General features: G+C 47.8%; 1 protein-coding gene across 2 annotated transcripts in view; it reads left to right on the forward strand.

Moving 5' to 3' along the window:
* Positions 1-16,282, forward strand: part of SLC32A1 (solute carrier family 32 member 1) — a 50,657-nt gene extending 34,375 nt beyond the window's left edge. For both annotated transcript variants that reach the window (XM_077251537.1, XM_077251536.1), the window contains one exon: positions 14,207-16,282. In XM_077251537.1, the coding sequence (XP_077107652.1) occupies positions 14,207-15,394 (1,188 nt within the window). In that variant the 3' untranslated portion in view covers positions 15,395-16,282. The remainder of the gene's footprint in view (positions 1-14,206) is intronic.
* The last annotated feature ends 1,912 nt before the right edge of the window (positions 16,283-18,194 follow it).

An 18,194-nucleotide genomic window follows, 5' to 3' on the forward strand; every position in this document is an offset into this window, starting at 1 on the left:
GGTATTTCCGTGACAGCCCTCATATATCTGCGTGCTCAAAGTTTGGTCATTGTAGGCCGGTGGACCACTTTTTTTGCTGTCTGATACTCCAATTATATACAGCACTATTTAGCATAAAAAAAAATAAAAAGGCCACATATTTGCCAATGTAGTATTTCCTGACAGTCCTCATATATCTGCGTATTCCAAGTTTGGGCATTGTAGGCCGGTGGACCACTTTTTTGCTGTCTGTTACTGTAATTATATACAGCACTATTTAGCCTAAAAAAAATAAAAAGGACACATATTTGCCAGTGTGGTACTTCCGTGACAGCCCTCATATATCTGTGTGTTCCAAGTTTGGGCATTGTAGGCCGGTGTACTACTTTTTTGTTGTCTGTTACTGTAATTATATACAGCACTATTTAGCATAAAAAAATATAAAAAGGCCACATATTTGCCAGTGTGGCATTTCCATGACAGCATTCATATACCGTATTTTTCGGACTACAAGACGCACTTTTTCCCCCCCAAAAAAGGGGGGAAAATGGGGGGTGCATCTAATAGTCGCAATGCAGGCTTACCGTGGTGGCAGAGGTGCGGCGGCAGAGGTGCGGCGGCAGAGGTGTGGCGGCAGAGGTGTGGCGGCAGAGGTGCAGGGATGAGGAGGCGCAGTGAGCGGGGTCCCTTTCCCCGGTGAGGTGATGCAGCAGCCCGGTAATGCAGCAGAGCCGGGTGAATCCTGTTGTTATCGGTGGTGGCGGCCATCTTCCTGAGGCCGCGCGTGCGCAGATGGAGCGCTCTGCTGCCCGGGGCTTCAGGAAAATGGCCGCGGGATGCCGCGCGTGCGCAGATGGGGATCGCGGCGGCCATTTTCCTGAAGCCGAGATGCGAACTCTGCTTCAGGAAAAAGGCCGCCCCGATCCCCATCTGCGCATGCGCGGCATCCCGCGGCCATTTTCCTGAAGCCCGGGCAGCAGAGCACTTCATCTGCGCACGCACGGCCTCAGGAAGATGGCGGCCACCACCGATAACAACAGGATTCACCCAGCTCTGCTGCATTACTGGGCTGCTGCATCACCTCACCGGGGAAAGGGACCTCTCTCACGCCATACCTCTCACTGCGCCTCCTCATCCCAGCACCTCTGCCGGTAACCACTGCTGCAACCCTCCCATGGACACCAGGCCGTGGCGTCGCCCACCTAAGCAGGAAGGGACCCTGCTCAGGTGCACGCCGTACCGCATCACCCCACCTCTGCCGACACCATGCCTCCTGTGACCCTGCTCTGCCACCGCCAGCCCACAGGTAAGATACTGTAAATTCGGACAATAAGACGGACCCCCATCTTATAAAAAATCTTTTTTTCTGTGATTTTCACCCCAAATTTGGGGTGCGCCCAGGGGCGTAACGACCGCGGTCGCAGCGGTCGCCATTGCGACCGGGCCCCGCAGGTCAGGGGCCCCGGGCCGGCAGGTCAGGGCAGGGCCGGGCTGGACATCGGGCACTTCTGGCAAATGCCAGAAGAGCCGATGCCAGTAGTGGGCCGCTGCACTGTTCCTCCCCCGCCGCCGCCGCCGCATTTAACTATACCGGCGTCTATGACACCGGTATAGTTCAATGCAATGATGGAGGAGAGCGTCACCTGACGCTCCCTCTCCCATCATTCCCCGCTCTGCCTCTGACAGTACACTGCGGGTGCGCGATGACGTCATATCATCGCGCACCTGCAGTGTCCTGGGCAGACTGCAGCCACCAGGAGCAGCGCGGGCAAAAGGAAAGGTGAGGAAAATTTTTTTTTTATTCTTTTTCACCGGACTGTGGGGCCATTATCGGGGGGGGGGGGGGGGAGATGAGATGCGGGCTGTGCTCTATATACCCCTGTGCGGGCTGTGCTGTATATACCCCTGTGCGGGCTGTGCTGTATATACCCCTGTGCGGGCTCTGCTCTATATACCCCTGTGCTGGCTGTGCTCTATATACCCCTGTGCCGGCTGTGCTGTATATACCCCTGTGCGGGGGCTGTGCTGTATATACCCCTGTGCGGGCTCTGCTCTATATACCCCTGTGCTGGCTGTGCTCTATATACCCCTGTGCGGGCTGTGCTCTATATACCCCTGTGCTGGCTGTGCTGTATATACCCCTGTGCGGGCTGTGCTCTATATACCCCTGTGCTGGCTGTGCTGTATATACCCCTGTGCGGGCTCTGCTGTATATACCCCTGTGCGGGCTGTGCTCTATATACCCCTGTGAGGGCTGTGCTGTATATACCCCTGTGCGGGCTGTGCTGTATATACCCCTGTGCGGGCTGTGCTGTATATACCCCTGTGCGGGCTGTGCTGTATATACCCCTGTGCGGGCTCTGCTCTATATACCCCTGTGCTGGCTGTGCTGTATATACCCCTGTGCGGGCTCTGCTGTATATACCCCTGTGCGGGCTGTGCTCTATATACCCCTGTGAGGGCTGTGCTGTATATACCCCTGTGCGGGCTGTGCTGTATATACCCCTGTGCGGGCTGTGCTGTATATACCCCTGTGCGGGCTGTGCTGTATATACCCCTGTGCGGGCTCTGCTCTATATACCCCTGTGCTGGCTGTGCTGTATATACCCCTGTGCGGGCTCTGCTGTATATACCCCTGTGCGGGCTCTGCTGTATATACCCCTGTGCGGGCTGTGCTGTATATACCCCTGTGCGGGCTGTGCTGTATTTACCCCTGTGCGGGCTGTGCTGTATATACCACTGTGCGGGCTGTGCTGTATATACCACTGTGCGGGCTGTGCTGTACATACCACTGTGCGGGCTGTGCTGTACATACCACTGTGCGGGCTGTGCTGGATATACCACTGTGCGGGCTGTGCTGGATATACCACTGTGCGGGCTGTGCTGGATATACCACTGTGCGGGCTGTGCTGGATATACCACTGTGCGGGCTGTGCTGGATATACCACTGTGCGGGCTGTGCTGGATATACCACTGTGCGGGCTGTGCTGGATATACCACTGTGCGGGCTGTGCTGGCACCCAACACCATGTTGCAGTGCAGGAGATTCCTGCAACAGTCCGAGGCGTATCTAGGGGAAGGGGGTGGGGGGGCGTCACGGAGGTAGGGGGGGGGCCCCATTTGGAAGTTCGCACCGGGGCCCATAACTTTGTAGTTACGCCACTGGGTGCGCCTTATGGTCCGGTGCGTCTTATAGTCCGAAAAATACGGTATCTGCGTGCTCCAAGTTTGGTCATTGTAGGCTGTGGACCACTTTTTTTGCTGTCTGTTACTGTAATTATATACAGCACTATTTAGCATTAAAAATATACAAATGCCACATATTTGCCAGTTTGGTATTTCCATGACAGCTGTCATATATCTGCATGTTCCAAGTTTGGGCATTGTAGGCCAGTGGACCATTTTTTTTGCTGTCTGTTACTCTACTTATATACAGCACTATTTTGCATAAATTAACTTCACAAAAAAGCCCCCAGAAATTGAATACAGTCTGTTATGTCAGGCTGAGGCCTGCCTGGTGTTTGGGTTTGAAAAATTGTAGATTTGCAGGCATACTGATCAGATATTATTTCTCTACTAATAAATATATTTGTGTTGAGCATTTGAAATAGTGCAGTAGTCCATTTACAGTGGGCAAGACAAGGGGCAAGGGACGGGGAAGTGGACGTGATGATGATGGTGCATGCAGACAGGGGTGGATTAAGGGTAGCCAGGGCCCCGGGCTGTTCAGACACTATGTGCCCCCTGGTCATGAGACGGGGTCATGCGACGGGGTCATACCAGAAAAATAGTTGCTGTGTGAAACTATAACCTGTCAAACATCCATTGATCTAGTCAATTTACCCTTCAGTTAGGAAGAAAAAAAACAACACAATACCATCACCATAAGTGCCAGTATTCACAGGAGATCTGTACTTAGTATGCAGTGTCTGTGTAGAGGTAATACAGTGATCACCTGTGACATTATACACAGGACCTCTGTATATAGTATACAGTGTATAGTGTCAGTGTATAGGTAACACTGACTCACCAGTGATGTCTCTAGGTGAAGTCCTTCATCTTTCATCCAGCACAGACCACCATCACTTCATCCAGCCAGGACTTGTCTCTGCAGGAAATAACACAGTTATCTCGAGCTCGGCTTGCAGAACACATTACTTATTTTTCCCATCTTCTACATTACACCACATGAAGAAAAAGAGGCGACATAGTGTCACTCAACACAGTAACAGGACCGCCCCCCCATTTAAAACAGTGTCCTCAAAAAATAAAATAAATACATCACTGCAGTAATAATATCCCTCAATTAGCCCCTATGGTAATAATAGTATCCCCCATCCTGGCCCCGTGTATCTCATTCCTGGCTTCAGCCATATATTCTCCTATCCTGCCCTCATGAGTATCCATCCTGCCCCATATGATCTCCCCATCTTGCCCCTCATGATCTCCCCACCTGCCCAATCAGTCTCCATCATATCCATCCTGCCCCATGATCCTGCACGATCTGTCTCCAATCCCGCCCCATGTCTTTCATTCTGCCCCGTGTCTCCAATCATGCCCCGTATCTACATTCTTCCCATGTCTCCAATCCTGCCCCATCTGTCTCCAGTCCTGCCCCCAGTGTGTCAGGCATCTCTGCCCCCAGTGTCCAGCATCTCTGCCCCCAATGTGTCCAGCATCTTTGCCCCCAGTGTCCAGCATCTCTGCCCCCAATGTGTCTAGCATCCTGCCCCCAGTGTGTCCAGCATCCTGCCCCCAGTGTGTTCAGCATCTCTGCCCCCAGTGTCCAACATCTCTGCCCCCAGTGTCCAGCATCTCTGCCCCCAATGTGTCCAGCATCTCTGCCCCCAATGTGTCCAGCATCTCTGCCCCCAATGTGTCCAGCATATTTCCCCAGTGAGTCCAGCATTCAGCCCCCAGTGTGTCCAGCATTAAGCCCCCAGTGTGTCCAGCAATCAACCCCCAGTGTGCCCAGCATTCAGCCCCCAGTGTGTCTAGAATATTGCCCCCAGTGTGTCCAGCATTCTGCCCCAAGTGTGTCCAGCATCTTGCCCCCAGTGTGTCCAGCATATTGCCCCCAGTGTGTCCAGGATATTGCCCCCAGTGTATCCAGCATATTGCCCCCAGTGTGTCCAGCATATTGCCCCGTGTGTCCAGCATATTGCCCCCAGTGTGTCCAGCATCCTGCCCCCAGTGTGTCCAGCATATTGCCCCCAGTTTGTCCAGCATATTGCCCCTAGTGTGTCCAGCATACTGCACCCAGTGTCTCCAGCATATTGCCCCCAGTGTGTCCAGCATCCTGCCCCCAGTGTGTCCAGCATATTGCCCCCAGGGTGTCCAGCATATTGCCCCCAGTGTGTCCAGCAATCTGCCCCAGTGTCTCCAGCATATTGCCCCCAGTGTGTCCAGCATATTGCCCCCAGTGTGTCCAGCATATTGCCCCCAGTGTGTCCAGCATATTGCCCCCAGTGTGTCCAGCATATTGCCCCCAGCGTGTCCAGCATTCTGCCCTCAGTGTGTCCAGCATATTGCCCCCAGTGTGTCTAGCATTCAGCCCCCAGTGTGTCCAGCATATTGCCCCCAGTGTGTCCAGCATATTGCCCCCAGTGTGTCCAGCATATTGCCCCCAGTGTGTCCAGCATATTGCCCCCAGTGTGTCCAGCATATTTCCCCCAGTGTGTCCAGCATATAGCCCCCAGTTTGTCCAGCATATTGCCCCCAGTGTGTCCAGCATATTGCCCCAGTGTGTCCAGCATATTGCCCCCAGTGTGTCCAGCATATTGCCCCCAGTGTGCCCAGCATATTGCCCAGTGTGTCCAGCATATTGCCCAGTTTGTCCAGCATATTGCCGCCAGTGTGTCCAGCATATTGCCCCCAGTGTGTCCAGCAATCTGCCCCAGTGTGTCCAGCATATTGCCCCCAGTGTGTCCAGCATCTTGCGCCCAGTGTATCCAGCATATTGCCCCCAGTATGTCCAGCATATTGCCCCCAGTGTGTCCAGCATATTGCCCCCAGTGTGTCTAGCAATCTGCCCCAGTGTGTCCAGCATTTTGCCCCCAGTGTGTCCAGCATATTGCCCCCAGTGTGTCCAGCATATTGCTCCCAGTGTGTCCAGCATATTGCCTCCAGTGTTTCCAGCATCTCTGCCCCCTGTGTCTCCAGCATACTGGCCCGGGCCCCCCGGATTGCCGTTCGCAATAAAAAAAAAAGTTCTCCTCACCTGTCCGTGCTCCAGCGGCGAAGCTCCCTCCAGCAGCGCGCGCTCCCCGGCGACTGACAATTACATCAGACGCCAGCAACGTGCGCGCTGTGGCTGATGTCAGCTGCCAACCTCCGATTCGCTGGCGTTGTTAACTATTGACATGCGGGTGCACGCCCGCACATCAATAGCGTTTAACTGCCGCAGCGCCAGTAGGGGCCCGGTGAGCAGATGAGATGGGCCCCCTCTGCCCACCGGGCCCATACACCAGTCAGGGCAGTATGCCCTGATGGCGGCGGGCAATCTGAGTGGTAGCCCAGGGCACCCCCACACCACTGGGCCCTGGGCTACCGCCCAGATTGACCCTATTATAATCTGCCCCTGCATGCAGAGGACGAGGCCATGGCCAAGGTGAAAGTAGGCAACAACAAAGACCCACATCTTCTCCCTTGACCTTTCTGTCCCAGTTCCTAGGGGACCGCAGCACACCACTATTGAAGCCAGAGCAGTGTGAAATAGTTGTTGGTTGGATAGCGGATAATGCTTCCAGTCACTTAGCCACCACCACCACTACCATGTCTTCCACATGGTAAAGTCTGAGTAGCCGTGAGTGTGGCCCGGATATTCCTCACCCTGATCCTCCTTCCTCCCACCATGCCGAGTGCCCTGAGACAACTGATCCCACACTTGGACACTCTGAAGAGCTGTTCAGTTTTCCATTTCAAGATTCAGAACTCTCGGCCGATCAACTTGAAGTGGGAACAGATGAGATCACATTTAGAGATGCCCAAAGCTTTGACCAGCCCTGGTCATACGAATGTGATGGTGGGAAAGTGTCAGAAGAGGTGGACGATGATGAGACACAATTGCCAGAAAGTCAGGAGGAGGAGCAGGGTGCAGATGAGGTGGTGGATGACTATGTGACTGACCCAACCTGGCAGGAGGACATGCAGAGCAAGGGCAGCAGCACACATGGGGAAGGCGGCATTTCACCCCAACAGGCAGGAAGAAGCAGTGTGGTGGCCACAGACAGAAGGTGTGCATCCGTTCCCTGTAACACCAACATGAGGGATGTTGCCATTCCAACTGTTAGATCTTCCCGAGTCTGGTTATTTTTTAAAGACTCTGCCGATAACCCCCAACAAGCCATTTGCAGCACCTGCCATGCCCGCATCAGCAGGGGTAGCAAAACAACCAGCCTGACCACCACCAGCATGATCAGGCATATGGCAGCAAAGCACCTGACTTTGTGGGCCGAACCCCAGGCTCCAGGACCACTGTCTGCAGGTCACATCACTGCTTCTTTCACTGTTTTGCGTAGAAGCCAATCCCCAGTACACCGTGCATGTGAAGATGCCTCTAGCCCTGCACCTGTTGTGGCCCACAGTCAAGCAGCACCATCATCAAGCCCGTCCACATCTTTGTCCCAGCACAGCCTTCAGTTGTTTATAACCCAGTCTTTGGAACGCAAGCGGAAATACCCCGCCAACGCCCCACAGGCCACAGTCCTAAATTCTAATGTTTCTCTCCTGCTTGCACTAGAAATACTGCCTTTTAGGCTCGTTGAGACGGAAGCTTTCCGCAACCTGATGGCGGCGGCTGTACCAAGGTACTCGGTCCCCAGTCGCCACTATTTCTCCCGGTGTGCCGTACCGGCATTACGCCAGCATGTGTCCCACAACATTATCTGTACCTCAACAATGCTATTACAGGGAAAGTCCACCTAACTAAGGACACATGGACATGTGCTTGTGGGCAGGGATGGTACATCTCACTGACGGCACACTGGGTTAACATAGTGGATGCCGGGACCCAGTCGGACCTTGGGATGGAACACATCCTCCCCACTCCGAGGATTGCTGGCCCTTCGTCAATCAGGGTTGCCCCCCACAGTGTAAAGCTCTTGCACCTCCTCCTCCTCCTCATCCTTCATCTCTGAAATCAACACATCAGTCAGAAGCTGGAAGCACTGCAGCACTGCCTCAGCCAAGCGGCAACAGGCTATGCTGAAGGTAATCTGCATAGGTGACAAACCGCACAATGCAGAAGAGTTGTGGACAGTGCTGAAAGAGCATTCAGATGTTTGGATGACACCGCTGAACCTACAGCCAGGCATGGTCGTGTGTGACAATTGCCGTAACCTGGTGGCGGCTCTGAGGCAAGGTGAGCTCACACACATACCTTGCTTGACCCATGTGCTTAACCTCATGGTTCAAAGTTTTCTGAAAAGCTATCTGGAGCTGCCAGATCTGCTAGTGAAAGTACGCCATCTGTCTGCCCATTTTAGAAAGTCAGCTACAGCTTCAGCCGCCCTTGCCGTGCTTCAGCAGTGTTTGCAGCTTCCAGCTCACCGGCTGGTGTGTGATGTCCCCACACGCTGGAGCTCTACGCTGCATATGTTGGAAAGGCTTTGTGAGCAGAAGAGGGCAGTTGTTGACTACCAACATCAACAAGGCCGTCGATATTCAGTTCAGTCTCCACACATAAGACCTCAGGAGTGGACATGGATGTCTGACATATGTGCCATCCTCCAAAACTTTGAGGACTGCACCAAGATGGTGAGCGGCGATGACGCCATAATTAGCATCACCATCCCGCTTCTCAGCATTCTGAAAACCTCTCTGCTCACAATTAAAGAGGATGCACTGCAGACAGAGCACGAGGACATGGAGCAAGGAACCATACAGGGGGATTACACTCAGCCCAGCCTCATGTCTTCTCAACGTGGATTGGTAGGCAATGAGGAGGAGGAGGAAGAACAGGAGCTACTTTCATGCGCTATAGACGGTACTACAAACACATCTGTATTAGCGTCTGTTCAGCGGGGATGGCCTGAGGACAGGGAGGAGGAGGATGAGGATGAGGAGGACAGCATGGTCAGTCGTCCTGTTGGTGAGGACACGGAAGTCTTGCCTGTTAGCAGTCTGACATGCATGGCTGACTTTATGTTGTGCTGCGTTTCACGTGACCCTCATATTATAAAAATTTTGGGAGACACCCATTACTGATTGGTGACACTTCTAGACCCACGCTACAAGGAGAACTTTCAATCTCTTCTACCAGAGGCAGAGAGGTGTACTAAAATGTTGCAGTACCAGAGGGCCCTTGTAGCGGAATTACTTAGAAAATTCCCAAGTGAGAACGCTGGCAGCAGACGTCAGAGTTTGTTGTACAACCAAGGAGTCCAAGCGAGAGAGGCAGAAGTACAATCCATCTCAGGCAGGGGAACAATGGCAAAGTTCAGGGACAGTTTTCTCAGACCCTCCCATCGTGATGGCACAGAGGCAAGGGGTGCTGTCACAAGAAGTGCAATGTTTGGGAAGATGGTGAGGGAGTACCTTGCAGATTGTACAAATGTCCTTCATGATTCCTCTGTGACTTTTAATTATTGGGTATCCAAGCTGGACACGTGGCATGAACTGGCTCTCTACGCCTTGGAGGTCATGGCCTGCCCTGCTGCTAGCATTCTGTCAGAGCGGGTTTTTAGTGCCGCTGGTGGAATTATAACAGATAAGCACATCCGCTTGTCAACTGAAAATGCTGACAGGCTGACTCTTATAAAAATAAACAAGGGCTGAATTGGGAAGGACTTCTGTACACCACCAAGTGAAAACAGTGAAACATAACCTCAAATACATTCTCTGTTTTGGGGAGGTGTATTCTCATGCACCTCTTCACAACCACACATGGGTATATGCTTTCAGATTTGGTCTGTTTGTTGTTATCCTCCTTCTTATCCTCATCCTCATCATCCAGAACCACTCGATGACCAGGGTGCTCTGTACTGTTATAGGCCGGTGGATTTTGGGCAAAGGGGCTGTGATGGCACTATTTTATTAAGTAAACACTGGGGAATTGGGCATGAGATTACATTGGGCCTACTTCTTAACTCTGTCTCCTGCAGTGTGTCCTTTAACTGCCACTAGATCACCAGGGTGAACGTGCTCTATACGGTGAATTTTGGGCAAGGGAGCTGTAATGGCACTATTTTATTTAGCAAAAACAGGACCCCACATTGGGGATTGGGCATTACATTAAATTGGGCCTACATCTTAACTCTGTCTCCTGCAATGTGTCCTTTAACTGCCACTAGATCACCAGGGTGAACGTGCTCTATATGGTGAATTTTGGGCAAGGGGGCTTTGATGGCACTATTTTATTAAGTAAAGAAAGGACCCCACATTGGGGAATTGGGCATGACATACATTGGGCCTACTTCTTAACTCTGTCTCCTGCAATGCGTCCTTTAACTGCCACTAGATCACCAGGGTGAACGTGCTCTGTACAGTGCATTTTGGGCAAGGGGGCCAAAAATGGTGTTATTCCTCTTGTACATGTAAAGTGGCAGAGAGAGGTAGTCATGACTGAGCTGCTCTGGCACTTTACAGGAAAACTGTGTCCCAGACCCAGTGTGCTGTCTCCAGGCCTCCATCATCTGGAAATGGCTCACACAACTCAGGGGACACTAAGTTAATTTCAACCAACAGAAGATTACTGGACAGTAGAAGTTCATCGGGTTGTGACATGTGGAATAGGGCACCACACTTATTCCTTACTTCCTTAGTGCAACACATCTTCAGCCATATCACTTGTTTCTCCTGGACTATCCCTATGTTCACTGGCTCAATCACCCACAGGGATTTCCTGTCCAGTTCCACAGTGCACCCGGGATCCGCTACCTTATCTTCACACAGTTCTGCATCCATCTTCCCCGGTACACAAGGGAAAACAATCCACCCTTTAGCCCCTATGCTAGGCCTTGAGCTCCTGACGCTACCGGAATGTCCACATGGGATTATAGTACGGCAACGCACTGCCTTAACTGATAGGTACATGCTGGCCCTAGCAGCCCACTGCACTTGACCTTGTGACTTTACTTCCTTATCTGACACCCATCAGGAAGTGATTCCCTTTTTTAAACTTACAATCTTCCTCACACTGTGGGCTAGTCCCAAACATGAACTGCATTTTATACCTGTACTGTGAGCTTACTACAGTTGCTATCCTATAACTATGTACTAAGTCTATTCTTAGCGTATGTCCTATACTTATACTGTGCACTATCACCATGTTCCATACCGAAGCCACGAACTAGGCATATCATACTTCATATTACTATATACACTGTACTTATTCTACTCCATATAACAGTCTAGTCACAATCTACACTACATATATATATATATATATATACATATATATATATATATATATATATATATATATACAGTGTATATATATATATATATATATATATATATATATATACACTCACCGGCCACTTTATTAGGTACACCATGCTAGTAACGGGTTGGACCCCCTTTTGCCTTCAGAACTGCCTCAATTCTTCGTGGCATAGATTCAACAAGGTGCTGGAAGCATTCCTCAGAGATTTTGGTCCATATTGACATGATGGCATCACACAGTTGCCGCAGATTTGTCGGCTGTACATCCCAAAGATGCTCCATACAAGGCAGGATGGATCCATGCTTTCATGTTGTTTACGCCAAATTCTGACCCTACCATCCGAATGTCGCAGCAGAAATCGAGACTCATCAGACCAAGCAACGTTTTTCCAATCTTCTACTGTCCAATTTCGATGAGCTTGTACAAATTGTAGCCTCAGTTTCCTGTTCTTAGCTGAAAGGAGTGGTACCCGGTGTGGTCTTCTGCTGCTGTAGCCCATCTGCCTCAAAGTTCGACGCACTGTGCGTTCAGAGATGCTCTTAGGCCTACCTTGGTTGTAACAGGTGGCGATTTGAGTCACTGTTGCCTTTCTATCAGCTCGAACCAGTCTGCCCATTCTCCTCTGACCTCTGGCATCAACAAGGCATTTCTGCCCACAGAACTGCCGCTCACTGAATTTTTTTTCTTTTTCGGACCATTCTCTGTAAACCCTAGAGATGGTTGTGCGTGAAAATCCCAGTAGATCAGCAGTTTCTGAAATACTCAGACCAGCCCTTCTGGCACCAACAACCATGCCACATTCAAAGGCACTCAAATCACCTTTCTTCCCCATACTGATGCTCGGTTTGAACTGCAGGAGATTGTCTTGACCATGTCTACATGCCTAAATGCACTGAGTTGCCGCCATGTGATTGGCTGATTAGAAATTAAGTGTTAACAAGAAGTTGGACAGGTGTACCTAATAAAGTGGCCAGTGAGTGTATATTATAGATACTATTGGTGTCTTCAGGGGTATGAACGCAGCGATCAGTCCACCTCTCTTCCATACACATGCGACAGATTTTTCTGACAAGTTATTTGAAATGACACATACGTTTTAAAGATAAAATCAGTTGTACTCAACTTCCTCTGCTCCAGCACAGACTACAGCACACATGACCACTGCAGGCAATCACTGAATTCAACAGGGATGCCTATTAATGATGAGCGAATATACTCGTTGCTCGGGTTTTCCCAAGCACTCTCGGGTGACCTCCGAATATTTGTTAGTGTTCTGAGATTAAGTTTTCATCACCTCAGCTGAATGATTTACAGCTATTAGCCAGGCTGAGTACATGTGGGGGTTGCCTGGTTGCTAGGGAATCCCCACGTGTAATCAAGCTGGCTAGTAGCTGTAAATCATTCAGCTGAGGCGATGAAAACTTAATCTCCGAACACTAACAAATACTCGGAGGTCACCCGAGCGTGCTCAGGAAAACCCGAGCAACGAGTACACTCACTCATCACTAATGCCTATGTACAGGAGATGTCTTGCTCTGTGTAAAGGTGTGATCACACTACGCATGCCACTGTTAGCTGGGTGATCCTTGCCCACCTGCCAGCGAAGCCAGCATTGACTTGGGAAACAGACGGTGTTTACCTATGTTTTATCCTCTTTTTTACTATACACCTATGACAAGTAAGACCAAATTGTGATGATCTCATCTCCATTGTGGAATAAGTCTTCATGATTTGCAATGCAAAAATAATACTTTCCTGAAAGCAGAATTTCCAAAATATTTTAGGGAATCCTTTTCCTCTTTGGAACCTCGTGATGCTCCTGATCCTTACAGGATTATGTCAATTATTGTCAACGTTTCTTTTAGTCTATATTACTTTATGCAATGTTTGTTGAAATGACAGTGACCATGTAGATCAAACTAATCGGGTTTAAAAGATGTACAGATTGAAAATAATTAATATAATAACAATAGTAGTAATTAATAACAACTACAGTATATTATTATTTCACTCTAAAAAGGGAAAAATTGGGCTGCATAATATCTATTAAAGGGTTGTTCAATTCAAATTGATAAGTCTCCAGTCTGTGTGACTGCAGACTTATGAATACCCCCAGCGCACGCATTGTGTGTTGCGGAGGTTGGCTGGTTTCAGACCCAGGACTGGAGGGTATGTATGAATTATGCATACTCCTAGCCAGTGGGCGCACCTCGCTTCCATACACTTGTATAGAGGGAGGCTGTGACTTCTAGTCGGCCATGCTCACTGGATAGTCGTGTCACTAGATGGGGAGCTGCCTCACTCCATACAGGTGTATGGAGCGAGACCTCACACATTAGACAGACCCTGGTCGGGAGTATATATAACTCATACATAGCATTAGGACCTTGATCAGAAAGCGGCAAATCCCCTCAGCGCACAATACGTGCGCTGGGGGGATTCATAAGTCTGCAGTCGCAAACAGTGAACGCAGACTTATAAATTTGGACCAGAGAGCCCCTTTAAACAGAATCTAAAGGACTGAGCTAATTACCTATATACATTACAGTAATTTGTGGAATGTTGTCAATCATGAGTTAATGGAGAGAAAGGGCATCCCATACATGGTTTTGCATGGAAATCCACTACTGTCTTCATTTGTCCCTATTCCCATCATGCTAAATGTGGAAGGTATTATTGTTTGTTTTACAATAAAAACTATTTTAACAAGTTACTACAAGTAGTCTATAAGATATAAAATATACAAGTCGACCTAGGATAAACCATCATGTTATGAATTTGTCAATCCTTCTAGCCAAATACTTCCTATGTCCTCACTTGTGTTGTGCTTATATTTTGCAGGGGATGTTCGTGCTTGGATTACCTTACGCCATTCTTCATGGTGGATATCTGGGACTGTTCCTCATTATTTTTGCTGCAGTTGTGTGTTGCTACACAGGGAAGATTCTCATTGCTTGCTTGTATGAAGAAAATGAAGATGGGGAGACTGTGAGAGTGAGGGACTCATATGTGGACATTGCCAATGCCTGCTGCGCACCAAGGTTTCCTAAACTTGGGGGAAGGATTGTTAATGTGGCTCAAATTATCGAACTGGTCATGACATGCATCCTTTATGTGGTGGTCAGTGGAAACTTGATGTACAACAGCTTTCCATCCTTTCCAATTTCTCAGAAGTCCTGGTCAATCATAGCCACTGCTGTGCTTCTACCATGTGCATTCCTCAAAAACCTTAAGTCTGTATCCAAGTTCAGTTTACTCTGCACCTTAGCTCATTTTGTCATTAACATCCTAGTAATTGCCTATTGTCTGTCTAGAGCCAGAGACTGGGCTTGGGACAAAGTGAAGTTTTATATAGATGTAAAGAAGTTTCCCATCTCCATAGGCATAATTGTCTTCAGCTACACCTCCCAGATCTTCTTGCCCTCATTGGAAGGGAACATGAACAACCCCAAAGAATTCCACTGCATGATGAACTGGACCCACATCGCCGCCTGCATACTCAAGGGGCTTTTTGCTCTGGTGGCTTATCTAACTTGGGCAGATGAAACCAAGGAGGTCATAACAGACAACCTACCCTCTACTATCAGGGCAGTGGTCAATATTTTCTTGGTGGCCAAAGCCTTGCTGTCTTACCCGCTGCCCTTCTTTGCTGCAGTAGAAGTCTTGGAAAGATCTCTTTTCCAGGAAGGAGCCAGGGCATTTTTCCCAAACTGCTATGGGGGAGATGGGAGACTTAAGTCATGGGGCCTCACCCTCAGATGTGCCCTAGTCATTTTTACCTTGCTTATGGCCATATATGTGCCCCATTTTGCTCTTTTGATGGGTCTCACTGGTAGCCTCACAGGAGCTGGTCTTTGTTTCCTGCTTCCAAGCCTCTTCCATCTTAAGCTGTTGTGGAGGAAGCTTCAGTGGCATCATGTCTTTTTTGACGTTTCCATTTTTGTCATTGGTTCTATCTGTAGCATTTCTGGATTTATACATTCACTAGAAGGTCTAATAGAAGCTTTTAGGTACAATATAGAAGATTAATGAAAAGACAGTAAAGTGTGGCATCAGCATCACTAATACTTATGCATCAGTTTCTACTGACATCCTCATTTTGGCTATACACATTAATGCATTTGCTACCTAAGATGTGCCATCAATACATTGCCTCATTTTGTGTTGCTGGAACATCTGGTAGCTAAAAAAGCAAGAACATGCTTGTATCATGAGTTATGACTCCATTTTCTATTCCCCTCAAGAAAAGATTACAAAAAGATATCTGTATATGAATCAAATGGAAATATTTTATTTTTGTTATATTTATTTAGAGGTAATCAAACTGGATAAATTATGGTGGATTTAAATATATATATAGAAAAATCTTATTGCAAAAGAAGTCTATAGTAAAGAGTCCCATGTAAGAAAGGCCTGCATGCAACATTTCATTGCCCATTTGCTGAGTCTGCTAGGCACACCACATTGGCACACTGCACCAGGGCATATTGTCATTCTTCCAAGCTAGTTTTCACATTGGTTACCATATCGTGACAGTAACTGTAAGGAGTAGAATTTGACAAAATCTCAGAGTCCACCAAAAGGGCTCTGTGAAAATGTCACTCGTTTCCTGGTTTTCCAAGCACAATTCAATCCAAAATGTCACAGTCCACCTATAAGCAGCAGTTGTGAATGCCTATTGAGTATTTTCTTCCAATATGGGGTTCACCTAGAGGAGTAAATACACACACAAGGGGTTTGTACAGGGGTGGAAATTCATCATGTGCAGTTTTTTCCAAAGTGCAAGGTTTGTTACCTGTGAGTGTGTGTATGTATGTGTGACGTAACTGTGCTCACAGACAAGTGTACAGTATATCCTAAAGTTCTATTGTGGTACCTTAATATATACAACAATAAAGAGAGATTCTCATGACTGTGTCATGTCTTGTACAGTCACCTTACTGTTTTGCTATTCTACTTGTGACAATTGCTCTATATTGAGTAGGTAATTAATGGCCATCATCAGAATACGACCTATTGTTTAAATCAGATTTTTGTGTTACAAATACATATCGCAATCTTTATGTTTTTATGTGCTGTCTTTAATAGGAAGAGTTTTCAGCCAGGTTTCTTATCATCAGGGGCAGAATTACAATGACTCTGCTGCTCCTGTCTTCCAAATGACCTTTGCTGCGTAGGCTCATTAAATACTTCAATACAAAAGATTGGGTCGGACTATATTCACTACGTGTATTGTTTCCTTAAACAACAGGACGTTTGAGTCTAAAAAAAACTCAGTGGCCATTGTGAAAATTGTTATATTACAATTTTTATTTTATTTATTATTACATTATTATCGCTGTCCCCAATGGGGTTCCTATCAGTATGTCTTTGGAGTATAGGAGGAAACCGGAGCACCTGGAGGAAACCCACACAAACACGGGCCTAACATACAAACTCTTTCCAGATGTTGTCCTTGGCGGGATTTCAACACAGGACGGTGCTGCAATGCTAACCACTGAGCCACTGTGCTACCCTCATTTTTATCCAGATTGTGATGAGTGAAAAAAATTAAAACTTTCCAATTTTTTTTAAATACATTTAACGCAAAAACAGATTTAAATAACATTTCATTGCTTGATGATCTCCCTTTAAGTATGTTACTTATGTACTGTATGATTCCAAAGTTGCAAGGTCTTTCAAAGAGAAGCAGTACATCAAATTGTTATATTCAAGTAGCTACATTCAAAAACTCTTTTAGATTAATATCTTTTCTTTCCTTAATGATATGGACAGTTTTCCAAGGCAAAAAGCCAGAAATGTCTTGACAGGAATCAATTAAAGTTGGTAAAAGTCACTGGGAAAACAAAATGGTGGGTGCTCTTATAAGTAGGACCATCACTTGGTTTATAGGTAAATAAACCTTCCAATCTACTCACCTCACAACTTTTTTTTTCCATTGACATGACACCATAGTAGTCTGTCTCTATATCCTCCTACTTTTTTTTTGCAGGGGTGTGTAGTGACACTTCATCAAAGCCACCTGACTGTGAGAGCCATTTATTACACGCCAATGAATATTCACGCTCAACTTTGGGATTCCTTCTAGTTGGCAGTGCAGTGGATCAGATCTCTGAATAAGAAGAACTGGATTCCAACCCTTACTCTGTGCTCACATTGCGTTGGAGCCTCCATTGCAAATTCTGTCCAATTTAATGGGAAGAATAACATAGGAGCAAAGGCTAATAATGTGGCCAATCTTCACATTAACATTTGAGGAATCTCTATTGATTAGGCATGAGAGCATAGATGTACAGTATATCCCAAGGGAGTACACAAGTCAGGCTTATTTCCACAATGCTTGTAAAATAATCTCTGCTGAAACACTGCTTTCCATGAAGCCCAATAATGGACAGATTTGTTACCAGGTAAGTGTTCACACTCTACGTGCACTACAAGGTAATTCTGAGAAAATGTGACTGTGCTCTGAACTCAGATTAATTTAAAGATAATGTTCATTTTGCCAAAAAAGATTTTTTACTTCTTCAATGTATCAAAAAGATAAGTGCAGCGCCCCAGAGTCCTGGTCGTTGCAGTACTGACGCTCCGCCACTAAGGGGAGTGATGGTACGTCTGATGGCACTAAAGGAGTTCACCTGACCAGGTATCACAGTCACACATTACACTTCACACTCCGGCCACCAGGGGGAGCAAAAGGGTTCTATGTATTAGGCCACTCCTCACACTCTGGTAAAACTGGGGGCTGGATAGGAAGTTAGGGAGAAGCTGACTGGGTTTTGCCCAGGTAACATCTAGTGAGAAAAGAGCGTTGCTTGGGAAGATTCAGGGG

Source organism: Ranitomeya variabilis, chromosome 4 (assembly GCF_051348905.1).
Source record: "Ranitomeya variabilis isolate aRanVar5 chromosome 4, aRanVar5.hap1, whole genome shotgun sequence".
NCBI classification, from domain to species: Eukaryota; Metazoa; Chordata; class Amphibia; order Anura; family Dendrobatidae; genus Ranitomeya; species Ranitomeya variabilis.